At 39.8% G+C, this 18,607-nt stretch overlaps 1 protein-coding gene across 1 annotated transcript in view; it reads right to left on the bottom strand.

The window, feature by feature from the left end:
- Window positions 1-17,021, bottom strand: part of UROC1 (urocanate hydratase 1) — a 57,229-nt gene extending 40,208 nt beyond the window's left edge. Inside the window, exons 1-5 of the mRNA XM_070738347.1 lie at window positions 16,760-17,021; window positions 12,120-12,250; window positions 8,809-8,902; window positions 6,769-6,828; window positions 1,319-1,447 (exon numbers count right to left, since the gene is read on the bottom strand). Of these exons, the coding sequence (XP_070594448.1) occupies window positions 1,319-1,447; window positions 6,769-6,828; window positions 8,809-8,902; window positions 12,120-12,250; window positions 16,760-16,885 (540 nt within the window). The 5' untranslated portion in view covers window positions 16,886-17,021. The remainder of the gene's footprint in view (window positions 1-1,318; window positions 1,448-6,768; window positions 6,829-8,808; window positions 8,903-12,119; window positions 12,251-16,759) is intronic.
- Window positions 17,022-18,607: the final 1,586 nt, after the last annotated feature.

Below are 18,607 nucleotides of genomic sequence, written 5' to 3'. Positions count from 1 at the left end.
TGTCAGGGTTCCAAACAGCTGCAAAATTAAATCAGAGTCCGAGGCAAAGTATTCCCCAAAGTTCCTATTTATTAGCACAGCCATGTTGGCACATCTGGGAGAAAGCCGAATCTGAAGTCCCAGGGTTTTCTCCACCTAGTTGAAAGTTCAAGCCCTTGTCCCCACACCCCCAAGTTCATCCTATCATCCAAACTTCATCTGCCAACTTGGCAGTAACTCCCATCTCCTTCCGTGCTGGTGCAGAAGTGCAAAGACAAAGACTTTGACCATCTAGAAGGAATTTGTTACGGCTACATGCAGATATCCCTCAACTGCCAACTTGCCCCCTAAATTCTCACAGTTAAACATAGAACTAAAATGGCTTCGGACTGACAGTAATAGCATTCCATGTGCTTTGGCACATAGTCATGCAGGCCATATGTCTACAGAAGCTTCTTCAGACAATACTGGCTCTCTCAGCTAAGAAACAGAGATGAGCACCTTCAACTTTTATATAACATAGAAACATAGAAGATTGACGGCAGAAAAAGACCTCGTGGTCCATCTAGTCTGCCCTTCTACTATTTCCTGTATTTTATCTTAGGATGGATATATGTTTATCCCAGGCATGTTTAAATTCAGTTACTGTGGATTTACCAGCCACGTCTGCTGGATGTTGTTCCAAGCATCTACTGCTCTTTCAGTAAAATAATATTTTCTCACGTGGCTTCTGATCTTTCCCCCAACTAACCTCAGATTGTGCCCCCTTGTTCTTGTGTTCATTCTCCTATTAAAAACACTTCCCTCCTGAACCTTATTTAACCCTTTAACATATTTAAATGTTTTGATCATGTCCCCCCTTTCCCTTCTGTCCTCCAGACTATACAGATTGAGTTCACTAAGTCTTTCCTGATAGGTTTTATGCTTAAGACCTTCCACCTTTTTTTTAAGCCCATCTTTGGACCCATTCAATTTTATCAGTATCTTTTTGTAGGTGAGGTCTCTATACAAGCTACTAATGAAAGGCCCAATCTCTCTGGAAGAGAGATGGCTTCATTCTTAGTATAAATAACTGTAGTGGACCAGTAAAGGATTTCACTTACCTTTGCTACCAGTTTGGAGATGTGCACACATGCACAGAAGCTTCTGCACATGCGCAGATCCTCCATGATTATGTCTAGGCGGGTGGACAGAGCCTCCTGCAGCTGCTGCTACCGGTTCACCTAAACCAGGGCAAACCAGTAGCAACCCACCACTGTAGTGAATCCAATGAAAGTCAAACCTCGAGGTGTCACGATAAAAAAAACAGCAAAGAGGAGATATTGTTGCCTTTATTTACCATGCCATTAGTGATAACTAATCGAGGTGCATTGCAATGGCTTGGGAAGAGTCCTAAGGGATGTCCACTGTACATAACTAATGTCTGTTCTTCACTCATCTCAGATAAATAGTGCATCACCAGCCAGAACTAAAGAAAGGAAAGAAGTAGTAGATTAGCTTCTTGTCTTAAAAGGATCATTCTTCTACAGATTTTTAATAGCTAGACTAGACAGAACGGCGAATTCTCACTTGATGAGAATTCCTGAAAAGTGGCGAGGCTGATTAAGAATGCATTATCAAGTGGGAATAGACGATGAGCTCCTAATCTAGTATTTTCACACAGAAACTGTTTCTCTCCTATTGTTTTTATTCATAGTGGGAATTGGTAAAGGGAGACATGATAGCAGTGTTCCAATATCTCAGGAGTTGCCACAAAGAAGAGGGAGCCAGGCTATTCTCCAAAGCACCTGAGGGTAGGACAAGAAGCAATGGGTGGAAATCAAGGAGAGAAGCAATTTAGAACTAAGGAGAACATTTCTGACAGTTAGAACAATTGATCAGTAGAACGGCTTGCCTCCAGAAGTTGTGAATGCTCCAACACTGGAAGTTTTAAGATGTTGGATAACCATTTTTCTGAAAGTAGTGTAGGGTCTCCTGCCCAAGCAGGCAGTTGGACTAGAAGATCCCTTCCAACTCTGTTGTTGTTATTATTATTTTGGACAAATGGCAGTCCAATCTCCCCTTAAAAGTCTCAAGTGTTGGAGCACTCACAACCTCCGCAGGCAAGCTGTTCCACTGGTTGATCGCTCTCACCATCAGAGACTATGGACTGGTTAACAGCCTTTTCTGGGATGGCACAGTAGAAATTAAAATCAGAATTATATAGAAATGTTTAGCTCTGTTCATAGTGCAATTCAATATTTGAAAACTGTAAAATCAACCCAAACTTTTCATTCAAGACATTAAAACTATTCAGGGAATATAAAATCCCAACACAATTTCAGGTTTTTAGGTTTCTTGACTAACCCTATTTTTGCTGGTCCATTGATTTCAGTGAGCTCCAGACAAAATAAAATCCATGGGGGGAAATAGTGGCTTGGGATGCCAGGAGAAGAAGACAAGGCAGATAGGGCAAGGGGAAGGATAAGGATTCTATTTCCCAGGTGCTGTGAACAATAATTTAGCTCCCCTCTCACCTTTCCACACCGCATTTTTTTTAGTTTTTCCTTTTATCAACGAACTTTGGAATGAGGATTTCCTGTTACAAAGGTTTACATTAGCAGAAGTTTGGATTTCTGCCAGGAGCTCTAAAGAAACTTGGTTGGTTGGTAGGTTTGATTGATTGGTTCTTTGTGTACTTTTCCTGCAAAAGAACAAAACCTCTTTGCCCTCTTCTCAAAGTCTCCTTGCCCTCTTCTCAATTACTTTTTGGAAGGGAGCTGTCATTAGGACTAATGGCAATTTTGATCCTAATTCTCGTCCCATCTCCTACTCTGGTTTTAGCCATTTTCCAAATCATCACAGTATTTTATGATAGCATAAGTCTTTGCCATCAAAGCCTTGCTAGAAATCTGACTGCCCCTGGAGATCATTGGTTGGGGGACAAGTAGATTTCCTTGTGCACTTGGTTGGCCACTTTGGAAATAAGACTACTGGCCAGGGACCCAACCCAGCAGGGCACTATTTATATTCTTATGTATGTTCATTAAAAGTGTCATCCAGCCATTCTTAATCACATGTTGCATGTTGGAGCTGAGCTAGGGCAACAGCTTGTGTGCCAGTAGATATGGCTTTGAGTGCCACCTGTGGCACCTGTGCTATAGGTTCGCCATCACTGCCCTATTGAGATGTTTAGGCATTCAGTAGAAAAACTTACTGGACCATTTTGCTATCATTATGACCCAACTTACTTCAGTCAGGTCACTTCAGTGTTAGGTAAGTAATTGGTAAGTAGTTAGGTAAGTTAGTTCAGTAAGTTAATACCTAACTAACTTTACTTACTTTTTGGTGATATTGTTGCCAAAGCCCACTGCAACAATATCGCCAAAAAGGCTTCAAGAGTTGTTAACCTAATCCTATGTAGCTTCTGCTCCGATAATCTCACACCAGAGCATATAAAATTTTCGCCAAACCAATCCTCAAATACTGCTCATCCCTCTGGAACCCACACCGCATTTTGGACATAAACCCTCTAGAAAAATGTCCAGAGATACTTTACTAGAAGAACCCTCCACTCCTCCACTCACAACAGTATACCCTGCTGTGAGCCGCCCCGAGTCTACGGAAAGGGGCGGCATACAAATTTAATTAATAATAATAATAATAATAATAATACCCTACGCAACTAGACTTACAATCATATGCTTAGAAAACTGAGAACTATGTCGCCTTAAACATGGCCTAAGCATAGCCCATAAAATCATCTGCTGCAACATCCTTCCTGTCAACGACAACAACACATGAGCACACAACAGATACAAACTTAAAGTAAACTGCTCTAAACATGACTGCAGGAAATATGACCTTAGTAACTGAGTAGTTGATGCATGGAACTCACTACCTGACTCTGTAGTATCATCACCTAAACCCCCAAACTTTACCCTTAGACTATCCACTGTTGACCTCTCCCAAAGGGAACATTAATGCCAGCTCCTGGAGAAAGAGCAAGATGCCAATAAACTAACTAACTAAATACTGAGAAAATGTGGGTCAGGCATTTCTTTTCTTTCTTTTTTTTTAAAAAAAGGATATTCCATGGCAAACATGGCAAACTACAAATGAGTTTTTGTAACTCATTAAAAAGGGGAGAAAAGAGACTGCATTGATAACACGCAGCAGGAACAACATTTTGAGGTGCTGCTTTGCTACAATCACATATCTTTAAAAACAGTCTCTTTTTTCACAATAACAAGCAGGGAGAACAAGCTAGCTTTATCGTAACGAAATAAAATCATTCACCCAATAGCTATTCTTAAGTAACCAGAATGACAAAGAAGTATTGTTTGTTCTGCTGTGAAACTCTTTTGAGGTATCACACTCCTATCAGAACAGGAGCAAAAGTACAGACAGAAGGCGTCTATAGATTGTGTTGTCTCAGTTGCACAGTGAGACTCAAGATGGATATCCTAAAGTACACCAAGGCACACTAGATACAAAATCGTGCTCATCATATATATTTTAGGAAGCATAGTTGCTATTTTGAGAACAAAAACTCAGAAGGCTCCACTCTGCCTGGGAATCCGGGAATCCTAATTCTCAAAGAAAAGAAAAAAGTCAGCAGAATTGCCCAATCTGCATAAAGCCTTCCTGCACATCCATCTATCTTCTTAATGAAAAAATGTGAAAGCAATGCATGGAATTAGTGGTTGAACTAACTGGTCCTCCTGCACATTTCTGTTCAAGCTGGGAGTAGTTCTGAGTACTATCTCTGTTGAACTTTGTTTTATGGGAGCACAAATTTGTGGAGTCCTTTAGTGATTTCTGAGTTTGGTTGCTTTCTTGCAGATGTTTCATTTTCCAACTAGCTAACACCATCAAATTATCTAGTTAGGTAGTGAAATGCCTAGAAACAACAACAACAAAAACAACCAAGCTCAAAGAGCATCAAGGACTCCAGAATTGAACCCATAGATACAAATATTCGCTTTCATTGGAGCATAGGATTGTGCTGGCTCTTAAGCCAAATCACAGAAGCCAAATTACTCCCATGAAAAGTGCTACAAGTTGTTCCTTCCATTCGTGTGTTTGGTTCTTGTCTCATAAGAGGGACCCTTCTTCCTAAGCTACTTGTTTTGACAGGACCCGGAACCGGAAGCATCCAAAGTATAGTTATACTGTACTTTGCAACTATACACCAGTGCAGAATCTTGAAAAATGAAGATTCCACATAACAAGGACCTCCATGGAGATAAAAGTCCCTTTCCTTCAGACTTTTGTCTTGGAAGGACAATAACTATCTAAGGCCCCATAAACAAGGCCTTGCAAAGAACCACTGAGGAGTGGGGGCAGATGACTACTGTATTAGTATGTGGGCTTACTTACTTATCCAAGCCTTTTCTTTTCTCTCCTTAAAACAAAATCATATGATCAGGAAAGGCTGATGGTTGGATTATATAGCAGAAAACAGAGTCAGATTTTATTTATTTATTAAATTTATATGCTGCCCATCTCACTATTCAAAGTGATTCTGGGCAGCATATACATTTAATAAACAAACAAATAAGATGGGTTGTGGTAGTTAAGACATCAGGCTGAAACCCGGGAAAATATGAGTTCTAGTTTGTTTTAAGTAAAAACTCAGCTAGGCGACCTTGGGCCAATCATTCTCTATCAGCCTTTGGAAGAAGGTAATGGCAAATCATTTCTGAAGTCTTGCCAAAGAAACTGCAGGGACCTGTCTAGACTATTGTGATTGCAAGGTACCAATACCCCCTACATACATCTATATTTATATGTATTAATAATAATAATTTAATAATAATTTATTAGATTTGTATGCCGCCCCTCTCCGAAAACTAAATTATGGATGAATTTGGGTCAGATTTGTGAATGAGCAAATCTCATGCCTATTGCCACTGAATATATTACCTAATTCAGTAAAGGGCGTGCATAAGTGCACCAGAGTGCCTTCCGTCCCCTGTCCTGTTTCTCTTTTACCAGTATCATGTATATAAATACCCTGTTTCCCCGATAGTAAGGCACCCCCGATTGTAAGACGTATCGGGGGTTTCAGGGGGGTCGGCTAATATAAGCCATACCCCGAAAGTAAGACATATGTCTTACTTTCGGTAAAACACGGGGGGTATTGCTGCCTCCCTCTCATCTAGCTGCGCGCCGCCTCCTGCCCACGTCCGCACCGTCCCCCTCTCCATACGTTGCCGCGCCGTCCCCTGCACTTGTCACTGCCGCCTCTGCAAATTTACTCGGGCACGTCCCTACTCCAAAGAAACCTCCCCCCCCCCGCCCGTCACAGAAGGTAAAATGCATATACACTAAAAAAACACAATTTACACAGTTTTTTTAGCTGTCAGTGCCCCTTTAACAATATAAGACATACCCCGAAAGTAAGACATAGTGGGGCTTTTGGGGATAAAAAGAAAGTAAGACACTGTCTTACTTTCGGGGAAACACGGTATTATATCTTTGTATACCACCAATACATACTTGACAACACAAACAAACAAGCAAACAAATGAAATATCTACAAAGCAAACAATCTAGCACTGAGAGCCCCAGGAATTCCACAATTCAACCCTGAGCTACAAATATTCTCTTCTATTGGAACAAAAAGAATTGGGGTCAAGGGGAGCAAGCAGATTCCTTCTCGTTTTTTCTCCTCCAGCATAAAATAAGTAAAGTTTAGAATAGATCTTATTTTATAGTTAGCTGCTCATCAAACTTTGTTTAAACAGAATGAGAATCATTGTTTAAAATCATTGGTCACTGAAAATATATCTACTAGTATAATACCTGCGCCCAGTTGCTGAACACTTGTCCATTTCCTCCATATGTTACAAGTTCCTGGGGAAACTGCAAAAGGTACATTTTAAATCCGTTACAAGATTTCAAAACAACTCCTGTAATAAGTTCTCCTATGTCTGCCTCTGGAACAAGAGCTTCAGCTTGAGGACAGTTGTTTAGTATCCTTAATTTTTTGCCGTGAAAATGAAATAAAAATATACAATATACAATTTCTTTTTATAAATAATGATTTTTCCTTCTTTTTCACTGCTATGAATGAATGCAATCCAAGGACAAAATAATTCCATTAGGCAACATGAATGAAAAGATGGGAATGAGATGAGACTATTTAGAGAATAATTAATTAGAAGGGTAACTAAGGAATATTTCCTTAGAAAAAGACTTGTCTTGAATATATGATTAATCTATGCATCTATTTGTATATACATATGCAGAAGAATGAATAAAAATCAAAAACGGTACTTAATTGATTATATAATGAAAGAATGATTGCCCACACAATATACAATTTCTTTTTATAAATAATGATTTTCCTCCTTTTTCACTGCTATGAATGAATGCAATCCAAGGACAAAATAATTCCATTAGGCAACATGAATGAAAAGATGGGAATGAGATGAAACTATTTAGAGAGTAATTAATTAGAAGGGTAACTAAGGAATATTTCCTTAGAAAAAAACTTGTCTTGAATATATGATTAATCTATTCATCTATTTGTATATACATATGCAGAAGAATAAATAAAAATCAAAAATGGTATTTAATTGATTGTATAATGAAATAATGAATCAAAGAATCAGAGACAGAGACAAAGATGTAATGAATATGGGACAGATGATTTGGTAATGCCAAGAACAAAAGTGATAGAAAAGGACATGGAAGAAAAATAAAGAAATGAAAAACAACTGCAGGAAAAGAAAGTATAATTTTGTATGAAATTTAAAAAAAAATTAATTTCTAAACAAAATGAATTGAAAGTGAACATAAGGAAAGTGGATATAGATGTTAATTAAAACAGAGTGAAAACAATTATGTTATCAGGAGCCAAAGAAATATGCATGAAAAGGAATATCTAGTGGAATTAATGTATGAAAGAGGTTAATAATGTGGAAAAATACATATAATAATAATAATAATAATAATAATAATAATAATAATAATAATAATAATAATAATATTGGATTTGTATGCCGCCCCTCTCCGCAGACTCGGGGCGGCTAACAACAATAATAAACACATCATGTACAATCCAATAATAAAAAGCAACTAAAAACCCCTATTATAAAACCAAACATACGCACAAACATACCATGCATAACTTGTAATGGCCTAGGGGGAAGAGCTATCTCAACTCCCCCATGCCTGGCAGTATAAATGAGTCTTGAGTAGTTTACGAAAGACAGGGAGGGTGGGGGCAGTTCTAATCTCTGGGGAGAGTTGGTTCCAGAGGGCCGGGGCTGCCACAGAGAAGGCTCTTCCCCTGGGGCCCGCCAAACGACATTGTTTAGTCGACGGGACCCAGAGAAGGCCAACTCTGTGGGACCTTATCGGTCGCTGGGATTCGTGCGGATTAAAGTTATTTTATAATATATAGGCACAAAAAGTTAAAGAAAATCCAATTGCGTTTTGAAAAGCGTCTTTGGGATAAAAAACAATTACAATAATACAACACTTAGACTATAAAGAAACAAAATAATCCTCTGGTTTTCAACTTCTTTCTGCACTTTGATAATAATGCTTGCCTGAAAGAAAATAGGATAGTGATTATATATGTATGAATAGTGAGTGCTGGATATTGTGGTTTGTAAACTGGTCTATAACTTACCAAATTTTTCCAACCTAGCTAATCATAGATTTATTTAACAAAGTATTGTTAAAACAACCATCACTTAATGCAATACATGTTCCTAATCCCTTTCTCCAAGTTACAAGGAAAACTGAAATGTACCTCATAAAATGCACTACATTGTCATGAACATCCAAGAAGATTTCTTTCCTAGACCACGTTTTCATCGAATATTTCATTACCTGTGCTACTGCAGGATCAAGGTTATTCATAACCATGTGCATTATTGCAGCAGCTTGCTTGGTTTTGCAAGGATATTCCTGAATGGGGTAAGCTCTGAAATTAAAACAGATAAAGGCAGAGATGAATTAATTATTCTCTAGTTGTTTTTACCGTTGAATTCTTGATCTGATAGATAAATTAAAGGAAAAACCAATATAGAAAACAATTAATGGAAAGATAAAGTCAAATAGGAGGCAGGACACCCTATTATGAATAAGATTATCTGAACTCAATTTAGATTAGATGCCCTCTCCCGCAAAAAAAGAGATTGGTGTATTAAGAGCTTCTTTCTACATAGTCCCCTCTGGATAAGTCAGACAGTTCTTATTTAAAGAATTGTAGGCAAGTGTTCTGTTCAAATTCCTGAGTAAATACAACCATGCTTTTCAAATTAATTCTGGACCACATAGCCCTGACATATATACATGCACATACAGACAGAGGTGGGCTGCTAGGGTGGAATTGTGATGTGTGCTCATCCCCATGGCTCTGAGTGCTAGCGGAGTCCAGCGCTATTATGCTACTGCACCTGGGCAGGTAGCAAAAAACCGTGCCAAAACACAGTTGCGCCTGTGTGTCCACGTACAATTTTGCTACCTGCCCAAGTGCAGTAGCATAATTGTGCTGGATTTCGCTAACACTCAGAGCCACGAGGGTGAGCACACGTCCCCGTTCCACCTTAGCAGCCCACCTCTGCATACAGAGATAAGAAATAATTATCAACATTAGAACAGAAATAGACATTGTGCTATTCCCAAAGAGTTTGGTTAGCAAATACACCCATCTGCAAAATACAAATATCACAGAGGGGGTTTCCCCCCAGTTTCTTTTGTTCTATGTCTATTTTGGAAGGATTCCGTGATAAATGAAGAAAATATATTGTTTATTCTGACTTGGTTACTTGATCTTATTTATTTAGAATCTGAATTCAGGAAACCTGTATAAGCTCAGCTGCATGCTTATAGAATATGAATTTGTGCCCTTGGGCACTCATTTTTTAAACTGCTATGCATATTTGGAATATGGGCAGAATTTGAGCTGTTCATTTGACAATCCAAATGTAAAATCCAATTGGAACAAACAGATCCTGAGCAATTGTTAACAAAAATGCTTCAAAATGGAACACTTCATTTGAGGAATGCAATTGCCTTTTATCAGATGTTCAAAACTACAGCTCAGAACAATTACAAAAGCATGTTTTTTTTTCAGCCTAGAGTCAATGCAGGATCTGTGTAGTGCATTACAGTCAATTCAAAGTAAATTCAAAATAATTTGCCCTTTTGCAGAACACGGCTGCCAAAAAAACATTAAATGGTGAGTAAACAAGATCAGTTAATGAGGACAAATGAATTGTGCATCTAATGATCAAAGATATTTGAAATCAATGCCACAGCACTTGGTTCCAGCACTTTTTCCACTTCTCCTCTTTCCTCTTTACAATCCTGTGAACTGAGTCGGCTGAGAAAGAGAGATTGGCCCAAAGGTTTATTTATTTATTTGATTTTTATGCCGCCCTTCTCCTCAGACTTAGAGCGGCTTACAACATGTTAGCAATAGCACTTTTTAATAGAGCCAGCATATTGCCCCCACAATCCGGGTCTTCATTTTACCCACCTTGGAAGGATAGAAGGCTGAGTCAACCTTGAGCCGGTGATGAGATTTGAACCGCTGACCTACAGATCTACAGTCAGCTTCAATGGCCTGCAGTACAGCACTCTACCTGCTGCACCACCCCGCTCTTTATGAGCTAACTTGGGCCTCTCAGCCCTAACTCAGCAGATTAATCAAAACTGCACACAATGCCAATCTATAGTATGAGGCCATGCCAAGATCTCTACCCTGGGTTTGTTCAATATGTTTAGGAATGCATTATGGATGATGACTACTAGATGGCAGACAAGAGACACAAAAACAATTCTTTGCTACTATCTGTTGGCCGCCTACATTTTTCAACCCAAATAATAGCCCTAAACATGCTTATAAACTAAGCTTAAAATGGCATGGAGTGTTTTATAGTTCTCTAACAATGCACATATATTTATTATCACATAGCACATTGCAAATTTACACTAGATATTGCAACGTAGTTATAATAGTTACATGATGATGTCATGACACAAGTGTTACTATTTTTACATTATACTGTAGTTACTTTTTTATGGATGGTGCTATGAAAAAGGCTTGACATTAGAAAAGCGAATGGGCTGTCAGAGAAATACAGCAATGGAATTTGTTCTTATATATGCTTCATTGGAATCTAATCAGGCACTTGGGACTTCCTGCCTTGGTATTTTGATGGTCAGCATCAAGCCAAATTTTTGATGCTCTGTTGCTTACTTTTTGCAGAATAAATTTGTCCTATGCTGTACTTCCCATAAGAAGTTGGCCATAGAGAAGAAGTGCATTACAAACATACAGATTATAAAGAGCAAATGGATGGAAATTTACTGTATATGTTGATGAGTAACAATCCCCAATGATTTCAAACACAAGTGCTATGAAGATGCTGGAAGTAGACATTAATTAGAAACAAAAGTCTACTGTTCTCCACCCTGTTATAAAGCTGTTAATATTGGCTCTAAACCAGGTCAAAGGTTGCATTCACTCTTTTAGTTGTTGTTTTTCTAAAAACCATGGGGTTTTTTTTCTAATCCACGATTAACAGCCTTGGTATATTGTCCTAAGTCATAGTTTATGCCACTGGAAGCAAAGTAATTACATTACACTTTATTACGATGTTGAATCCAGTTCAAAGTTCCCAGATGTTCAGCAGTTGCATACATTGACCAATAAATCAATTTATCAGCCTTGTTTTATCTCATCTTACTGATTAATGAGTGAGTGATCTTCTGCTAGCTCAGTTTACAGGTGGGCTTTGAAGCGGCCACACTTACAAACTTTTGCTAACTTCATAAAGATATACTGGATTCACTCATGACACTTTATTCATTTATTATAGAGCACAACCATTTTAGTTTTTTAAATGATATTTGATGACTTAGCATACTGTATGAATTCAAAAAATGGCAGTTAAAAATGATGGCTCTGCTTTATATCAGCTGTCACCAACTGATGGTCCGTGCACAAATTATTTGCATTATTTACTGGTATATTGCACGAAATACTATTTATCTTTTTAAAAAATCATTTGATTTGCATCATTTGCAATCAAATCGAATGCAAATATCCATGATGCTCAAGCTACTGAGTAAGAAATTTCAATCCCAACGTGGAGGAATTCCCAATTTTTTTGGCAAATCCTAATCCTTACCTTATTTCGATTTGGGGACATAATCTGTACATGTAGATATGCCCATAGAGCCTCAATTCTTTGGCAAATTCTGGTGCCAGGATTCCATGCAAGTTAGGTGGGAAATACCGCAGAGAGTTTCTTAAAGCCAACTGCCAAAACAAGGGAGAAAAAAACCCAAACATTAACTAAAGCTTAAAAATGACTAAGTGGGTGGCTATCACAATTAAGCACATGCATTTTACTAGGCTGAGTGGGAAATATGCCCAGCTTTTATGAAAGGATTCAAGGAGATTGATCGTGAATAAAAATGAGGGTCTATCCACCAAGGTAGTAGCACGTTTTTCAATGGAATCTTTTCATTCAGCTCTTTGTATGAATAAGATAATGCCCGGTGCCCATTTGCCAAAGAAGAAATGAAAGAACATTGATGTAAGCCTTTACATTAAAGTACAAAACAAAGCAGAGAGGTCAGCTGGCTCTTTGGCAGTAGAGATGGGCCATGCCAAATTTGCTATTTCATTGCCATCCTGCGATGACAGAATATACAAAGTGCATGTAAAATTTCGTAATAAATTAAGATCGTCTTTCCCCGCGCAAAAAAAACTGTGAACTCCTGTGCTCAATAGGCAATGTGCTAGGATTTTATTTTATTTTTTATTTATTAATTAGATTTCTATGCGCCCTTCTCTTCAGACTCAGGGCAGCTCACATCAAGAAAAAATACAACATCTAGAAATCTAAATCTAAAAACATCCTAAACGCCAATTTCCTAAAAACTCAGATTTCTTAAAAACCAGTCGCTCACATTCACCCAATCATGCATAAAAATTCATTCATCAGCCGGAGCTAGATCTTAGACTTAGTCCGAAATCTGTCAGCAGAGGTGGATCTTTAAAACCTTACAGAAGGCGGGGAGGGTGGGGGCAGTATAAATCTCTGGAGGGACTTGATTCCATAGGGCCGAGGCCACCACAGAGAAGGCTCTTCCCCTAGGCCTTACCAGGCGACACTGTCTAGCTGAGGGACCTGGGGAAGGCCAACTCTGTGGGACCTGACTGGCCACTGATATTACCAAATATCCAGGTGTTCCCCTACTGCTTCTTGGGTTATTTCCAGGAGTGGGCTGCTGGGGGTTCACAGGACTTTGGGAGAATCTCTAGATTCTGTGCAGTTCAGAGCATCCCCCAATCCCAATCCTGGTTTGCCCCACCCACAGCGGTGGGCTACGAGCCCGAACGCTAAATTGCGCTCGCCACAGCGGCTCATAAGTTGTTGCGGGACCAGGGCGATTTTGCTGTTGCACCTGTGAAGGTAGCAAAATTGCGAAGGGAGCTGCAGGTAAAACGACTCCGGTGCTGTTTTTGCTGGTCTGTGCTCAGCGCCATCTCTTTTTTCCTAATTTTGGGTGGTTTTTTTGATCGCCCCTCTGTGCATGTGTGGAAGCAGTTCCCCAGTAGGAAGGTGAGAGGAACCCACCCAGTGATGGGGTCCTATGGGTATGATCAGGTACACAGTACTGAGAGCAAAACTTTGATTTTTTTTCTTTATTTCCCTTCATGACTCTGAGTATGTTTTTACTATTGCAGTAAATGAGGTTGAATGTGTATAATTTTAGAAGACCTGTACGTGCATGTGTGTGTACATACACTTTATATAGTAGATAATCAGGGGTGGGCTACTGCACTGAATGCATTCAATTCAATTCAATTCAATTTATTAGATTTGTATGCCGCCCTTCTCCGAAAACTCGAATTCAGGGGTTATTGTTGTATAAAGTCACTGTGATCTCTGGGGGAAGACAGAGGAGAACCAATTTCAAATCCAAGCTTGCTGAATGATGTTGGGCAGGGGTGAAAACGCTCCCAATTCGGGTGGGCCGGGCGATTGTTGTAGCGATTGCAGCATGAGGCCTCTGCACATATGCAGAACACTTTGTGTATGCACAGAGGATAAAAGAACCCAAATAGCAGCATGCGGGTAGGTGAGAGAAGTGTTATGCTGCAATCGCTACCAGCCCTCCGAAACGGGGAGCATTTCACCCCTGATGTTGAGCAACAAATGAGGGGCATCTCCCAGTGGGCCCACCTTTAGCTCCTGGAGAAAACAAACTGGAAATCTAACAAATAAAAAATGGTGTACCAAAGAGAGAGATGACTTCTGACCAAAGAGATAAGGTATATGAGCCGGGGTGGCGCAGCAGGTAGAGTGCTGTACTGCAGGCCACTGAAGCTGACTTGTAGATCTGAAGGTCAGTGGTTCAAATGTCATCACCGACTCAAGGTTGACTCAGCCTTCCATCCTTCCGAGGTGGGTAAAATGAGGACCCGGATTGTGGGGGCAATAGCCTAGCTCTGTTAAAAAAGTGCTATTGCTAACATGTTGTAAGCCACCCTGAGTCTAAGGAGAAGGGTGGCATAAAAATCAATCAATCAATCAATCAATCAATCAGATAGATAGATAGATAGATAGATAGATAGATAGACAGACAGACAGACAGACAGACAGACAGACAGACAGACAGACAGACAGACAGACAGACAGACAGACAAACAATTCCAACATCAAATGTTGGGATATCAAAATGTATTTGTTTGTCAAATGTACTGTGGATGAGGCTCATCTAGCAATAGCTATACCATTTAGATTTATATATGGCTTCACAGTGCTTTACAGCCCTCTCTAAGTGGTTTTACATAAAATAAGCATATTGCCCCCCACAATCCAGGTCCTCATTTTACTGATCTTGGAAGGTTGGAAGGCTGAGTCAACCTTGAGCCTACTAAGATTCGATTTGCCAAACTGATCAGCAGAACTAGCTTGCAGTACTGCACTCTAACCACTGCGCAACCGAGGCTCTGTGAACCTCACTCTTAGTGTGGATTCTGGGTGGTGTCCAGATCAATAAGATCAACACAGAAGAATGTTTTAACAAGCTGGCCACAATTTAAAGAACATTGCTTGGATTTTTGTTTAAATTGGATAAAATAAATACAGTTAAGTGCAAGGAAACAAGATCTTTATTTGGCAGGAAGAGCCTTCTCATTGTATATGTGAGAAAGTAAATATATAAGGGTGAAACTCAAAAAATTAGAATATCAGGTATAAGTTCATTTATTTTAGTAATGCAACTTAAAAGTTGACACTAATATGTAATATATGCATGCTTATACTTTTCAGAGGTCCGATATTGTTCTACGTACAATCTTTGTTTTATTGATCGCATGCAATATTCTAATTTTCTGAGATGGTGGATTTGGGTTTTTCATGAGCTGTTCCTCATAATCATCACAATTATGACAAATCACAGCTTGAACTACCTTATCTTGCATGTAATGAGTCTCTCTCATATATTACGTTTCACCTTTTAAGTGGCAATACTGAAATAAATGAACTTTTGCACGATATTCTCATTTTTCGAGTTTCACCTGCATGTGTGCTTGTGAGAGATACATAGAATGTACTGTATGTGATTACTGCGATTTCAACCAAGTAGAGCACCCAACTTGGATTTTTCAAATGTGTTGGGAATGCAGCTCTCAGTTTTCTAGAACTTAGTCCTCACACCTCAGTACATCCAGCTCAGAATACCAAAAAATGGTTTTCACTTAAAAGGCAAAAGAACAGATTTCAAAACAGGAACAATTGTCTACACCTATAAGACTGGAACCTCACATTTTTTGCCAGAAGAGTTGGTTTACAACCAAGAGCCAACAGAGAGTTTCTCCTGAAGCTGAGCCCCAAGAATAATATGATATAAAGCCACAGCAGACACAATATTATTCACAAAGTTTACACTACCTTAACAAATACAGGAACAAATGCAGATAAGACATAGCCACCCTTATCAGGAGGTGAGCTAGATACAAAATAAGCTTTCGTTTTTATTAAGAGAGCTGTGTTAAACTCTGATGGCAAACAATTTGTAGTCTGGTAGCACCTTTTCCAAGGTGCTATTAAGGCAGTGGCTTTTTAATATACCTTTGAATAAAAATCTGTTAGATAGAAAAGATGTTTCTGACCAGACTTCTGATTTTTTTTGTTAAAAGGGTCCATTTTTTTTTTTTAAAAAAGAAAAATTTTCAGATGCTGCAGCACTGCTGGTTGTTGAAAATTGGTAAAATCACACAACGTTTTGGAGTAAAGTTCTCTCTTAGCATATTTTACCATATATATTTATTTATATCCTGGAGCAACTCAGGAAACAGAGGTCACCATCCCCAATGCTAGGCAGAACAATTACGTCAGATGGCAATGCTAGGAGATAGCACTAATGTTGCATTAGACAAAAGTATGTAACCATTCCCCCCACCATCACTACACAAGTTGATCTCCTGCTTTCATATGCAGTACAGAACAAGGTGACCAAAAATTGTGATTGTGGGGGGGAGTTTAAATAAGTCAAGATAATGCTAACATGCACACGAGGAAGAAGTTTCAAACATGCTGCCACAAGTGTTATCAAGACTTTGACACACAAATCTCTGCAGACAGAATGAATCTTATTGCCAATGCTACTCCAAACTTGCAGGTGCTCCATCTCTGGCAGTTTTCAAAAATAGACTGGACAACCATTTGACTAGGGTGATATAAGCGATATAAGTCTCCTGCCTTGGAAAATATGGATAATGTCCAAAGAGAAGAATTGTACAAGCTCTTACTTTTTCTTCACTTGCAGTGAGATTTGGGCTTCTCACGGGAGCATGAGGGATCCCACTCTTTCGGCCTCTGTTCTCTGGAAGAGGTTGGAGGGGGAGCCCAGCACAAATTGCTTTCAGAGTAGACATGGCTTGTAAGGGAAGGCTGGTTCCTGACCGACAGTTGTGGCTGAAGGACAAGATTTAGAAGAGGCTTGAGGTTCTATAGCAGCTACGGTGACCTTTGATAAAAGCAGGTCAATGTTTGGCTTTTCCTCCAATCCTCTGGAGGAAAACGCCCTATTTGACACCCCCTCATCATCCTATTGGTTTTCCCTGCTGCCTCCTCCTGAGGAATCATTGACAGGTCCACTGTTTATTCTCCAGTTTGGTTCTCCACATCTGGTTGCTCTGTGGCACTGAATCACAGTTGATTTGCTCCTGTACTTTGTTCACAGACATGGGAAGAACTTTTATTCAATACAGAACAAACTCAAAGATTTTGCAGGCATTGAATTGGAAATCTGGCAAAAACACATCCATCTGAATATATGATATATTCATTCAGATATTTGCATTTGTGAGCATGATATTATCGTGAGCCTCTTCCACTTTTCTCTCCATGGTTTTTAATGAAATGTTTATGCTTCCCTCTTTCATTCAAGAAATCCCAGAGTTTTAATGACATTTAACATATAATCAACAATGGATTAAACAATATTTTAAAATAACAATACAGCAATAAAATATTTATATGCTGAAACTATAAATAGAATTAGAAATGTGTCATGCAATATGTCCAGGCAAGAACTGGGGTGGCACATTGCCTGGAGTGCAACATTGCCGGCTACTTCACCTAACTGCTAGCTGTAGTTCAGCATTTCAAATCTCACCACCGGGGTTCAAGGTTGACTCAGTCTTCCATCCTTCCAAGGTGGGTAAAATGAGGACCCAGATTGTTGGGGGCAATATGCTGATTCTACAAACCGCTTAGAGGGGGCTCCGAGTCTTCAAAGAGGGGCGGCATACAAATCTAATAAACTATAACTATAAAGGCACTATGAAACGGTATACAGTGTTCCCTCGATTTTCGCGGGGGTTGCGTTCCAAGACCGCCCGCGAAAGTCGAATTTCCGCAAAATAGCGGTGCGGAAGTAAAAACACCATTTTTGGCTATGGACAGCCAAAAACTACCCCCACGCACCCTTTTTCAAGGCAGCGCAAGGAGCCGGGCTTGAAGTTGGGGGCGGGGAGCGACGAAAGTGCGGAGGCCGGCAAAGATTGTTTTGAATGTTGGCTGCCCCCGCCCCCCCCAGTGCCTCCGGCCCCCTCGCCGCTACCGCCCGCCCGATCCACCCCTCTCACCGGCTTTCTTGGGACACGGGTCCTCCTGCAGCAGCGCTGGCGGCTACAGCTTCTCATCCTCCTCATTCGGCCGGTAGCCGCTCTGAGCGCTTTGAGAATGCCTGCCTCGCCCCTCTCACAGTCCCTTAGCTGAGAGTGCTTTCGTCCCAGCTATCAGCGAGGGGGCTGCAGGAGAGGTGGGGCAGGCGTTCTCACAGAGAGGGAGAAAGAGAGAGAGAGCAAGAGGGGGGAGAGTGGAAGGTAGAGAGAGAGAAATGATAGAAAAAGGGAGAAAAAAAGAGAAATGAGAAAATGATTGAAGCAGAGAATGACAGGAAAGAAAAAGAGACAGAGAAGTGACTCTTGGTGATGACGTATGATGTCATTGGGTGGGAAAAACCATGGTATAGAAAAAAAACCGTGGAGTATTTTTTAATTGATATTTTTTGAAAAACCGTGGTATAGCCGTTTCGCGAAGTTTGAACCCACGAAAATCGAGGGATCACTGTATGTCTAAATGCTATTGCT

This window comes from Erythrolamprus reginae, chromosome 2, assembly GCF_031021105.1.
Source record: "Erythrolamprus reginae isolate rEryReg1 chromosome 2, rEryReg1.hap1, whole genome shotgun sequence".
Taxonomy (NCBI): Eukaryota; Metazoa; Chordata; class Lepidosauria; order Squamata; family Dipsadidae; genus Erythrolamprus; species Erythrolamprus reginae.
Note: the sequence above shows the minus strand (reverse complement) of the source record. Positions and strands in the feature narration are given on the sequence as shown.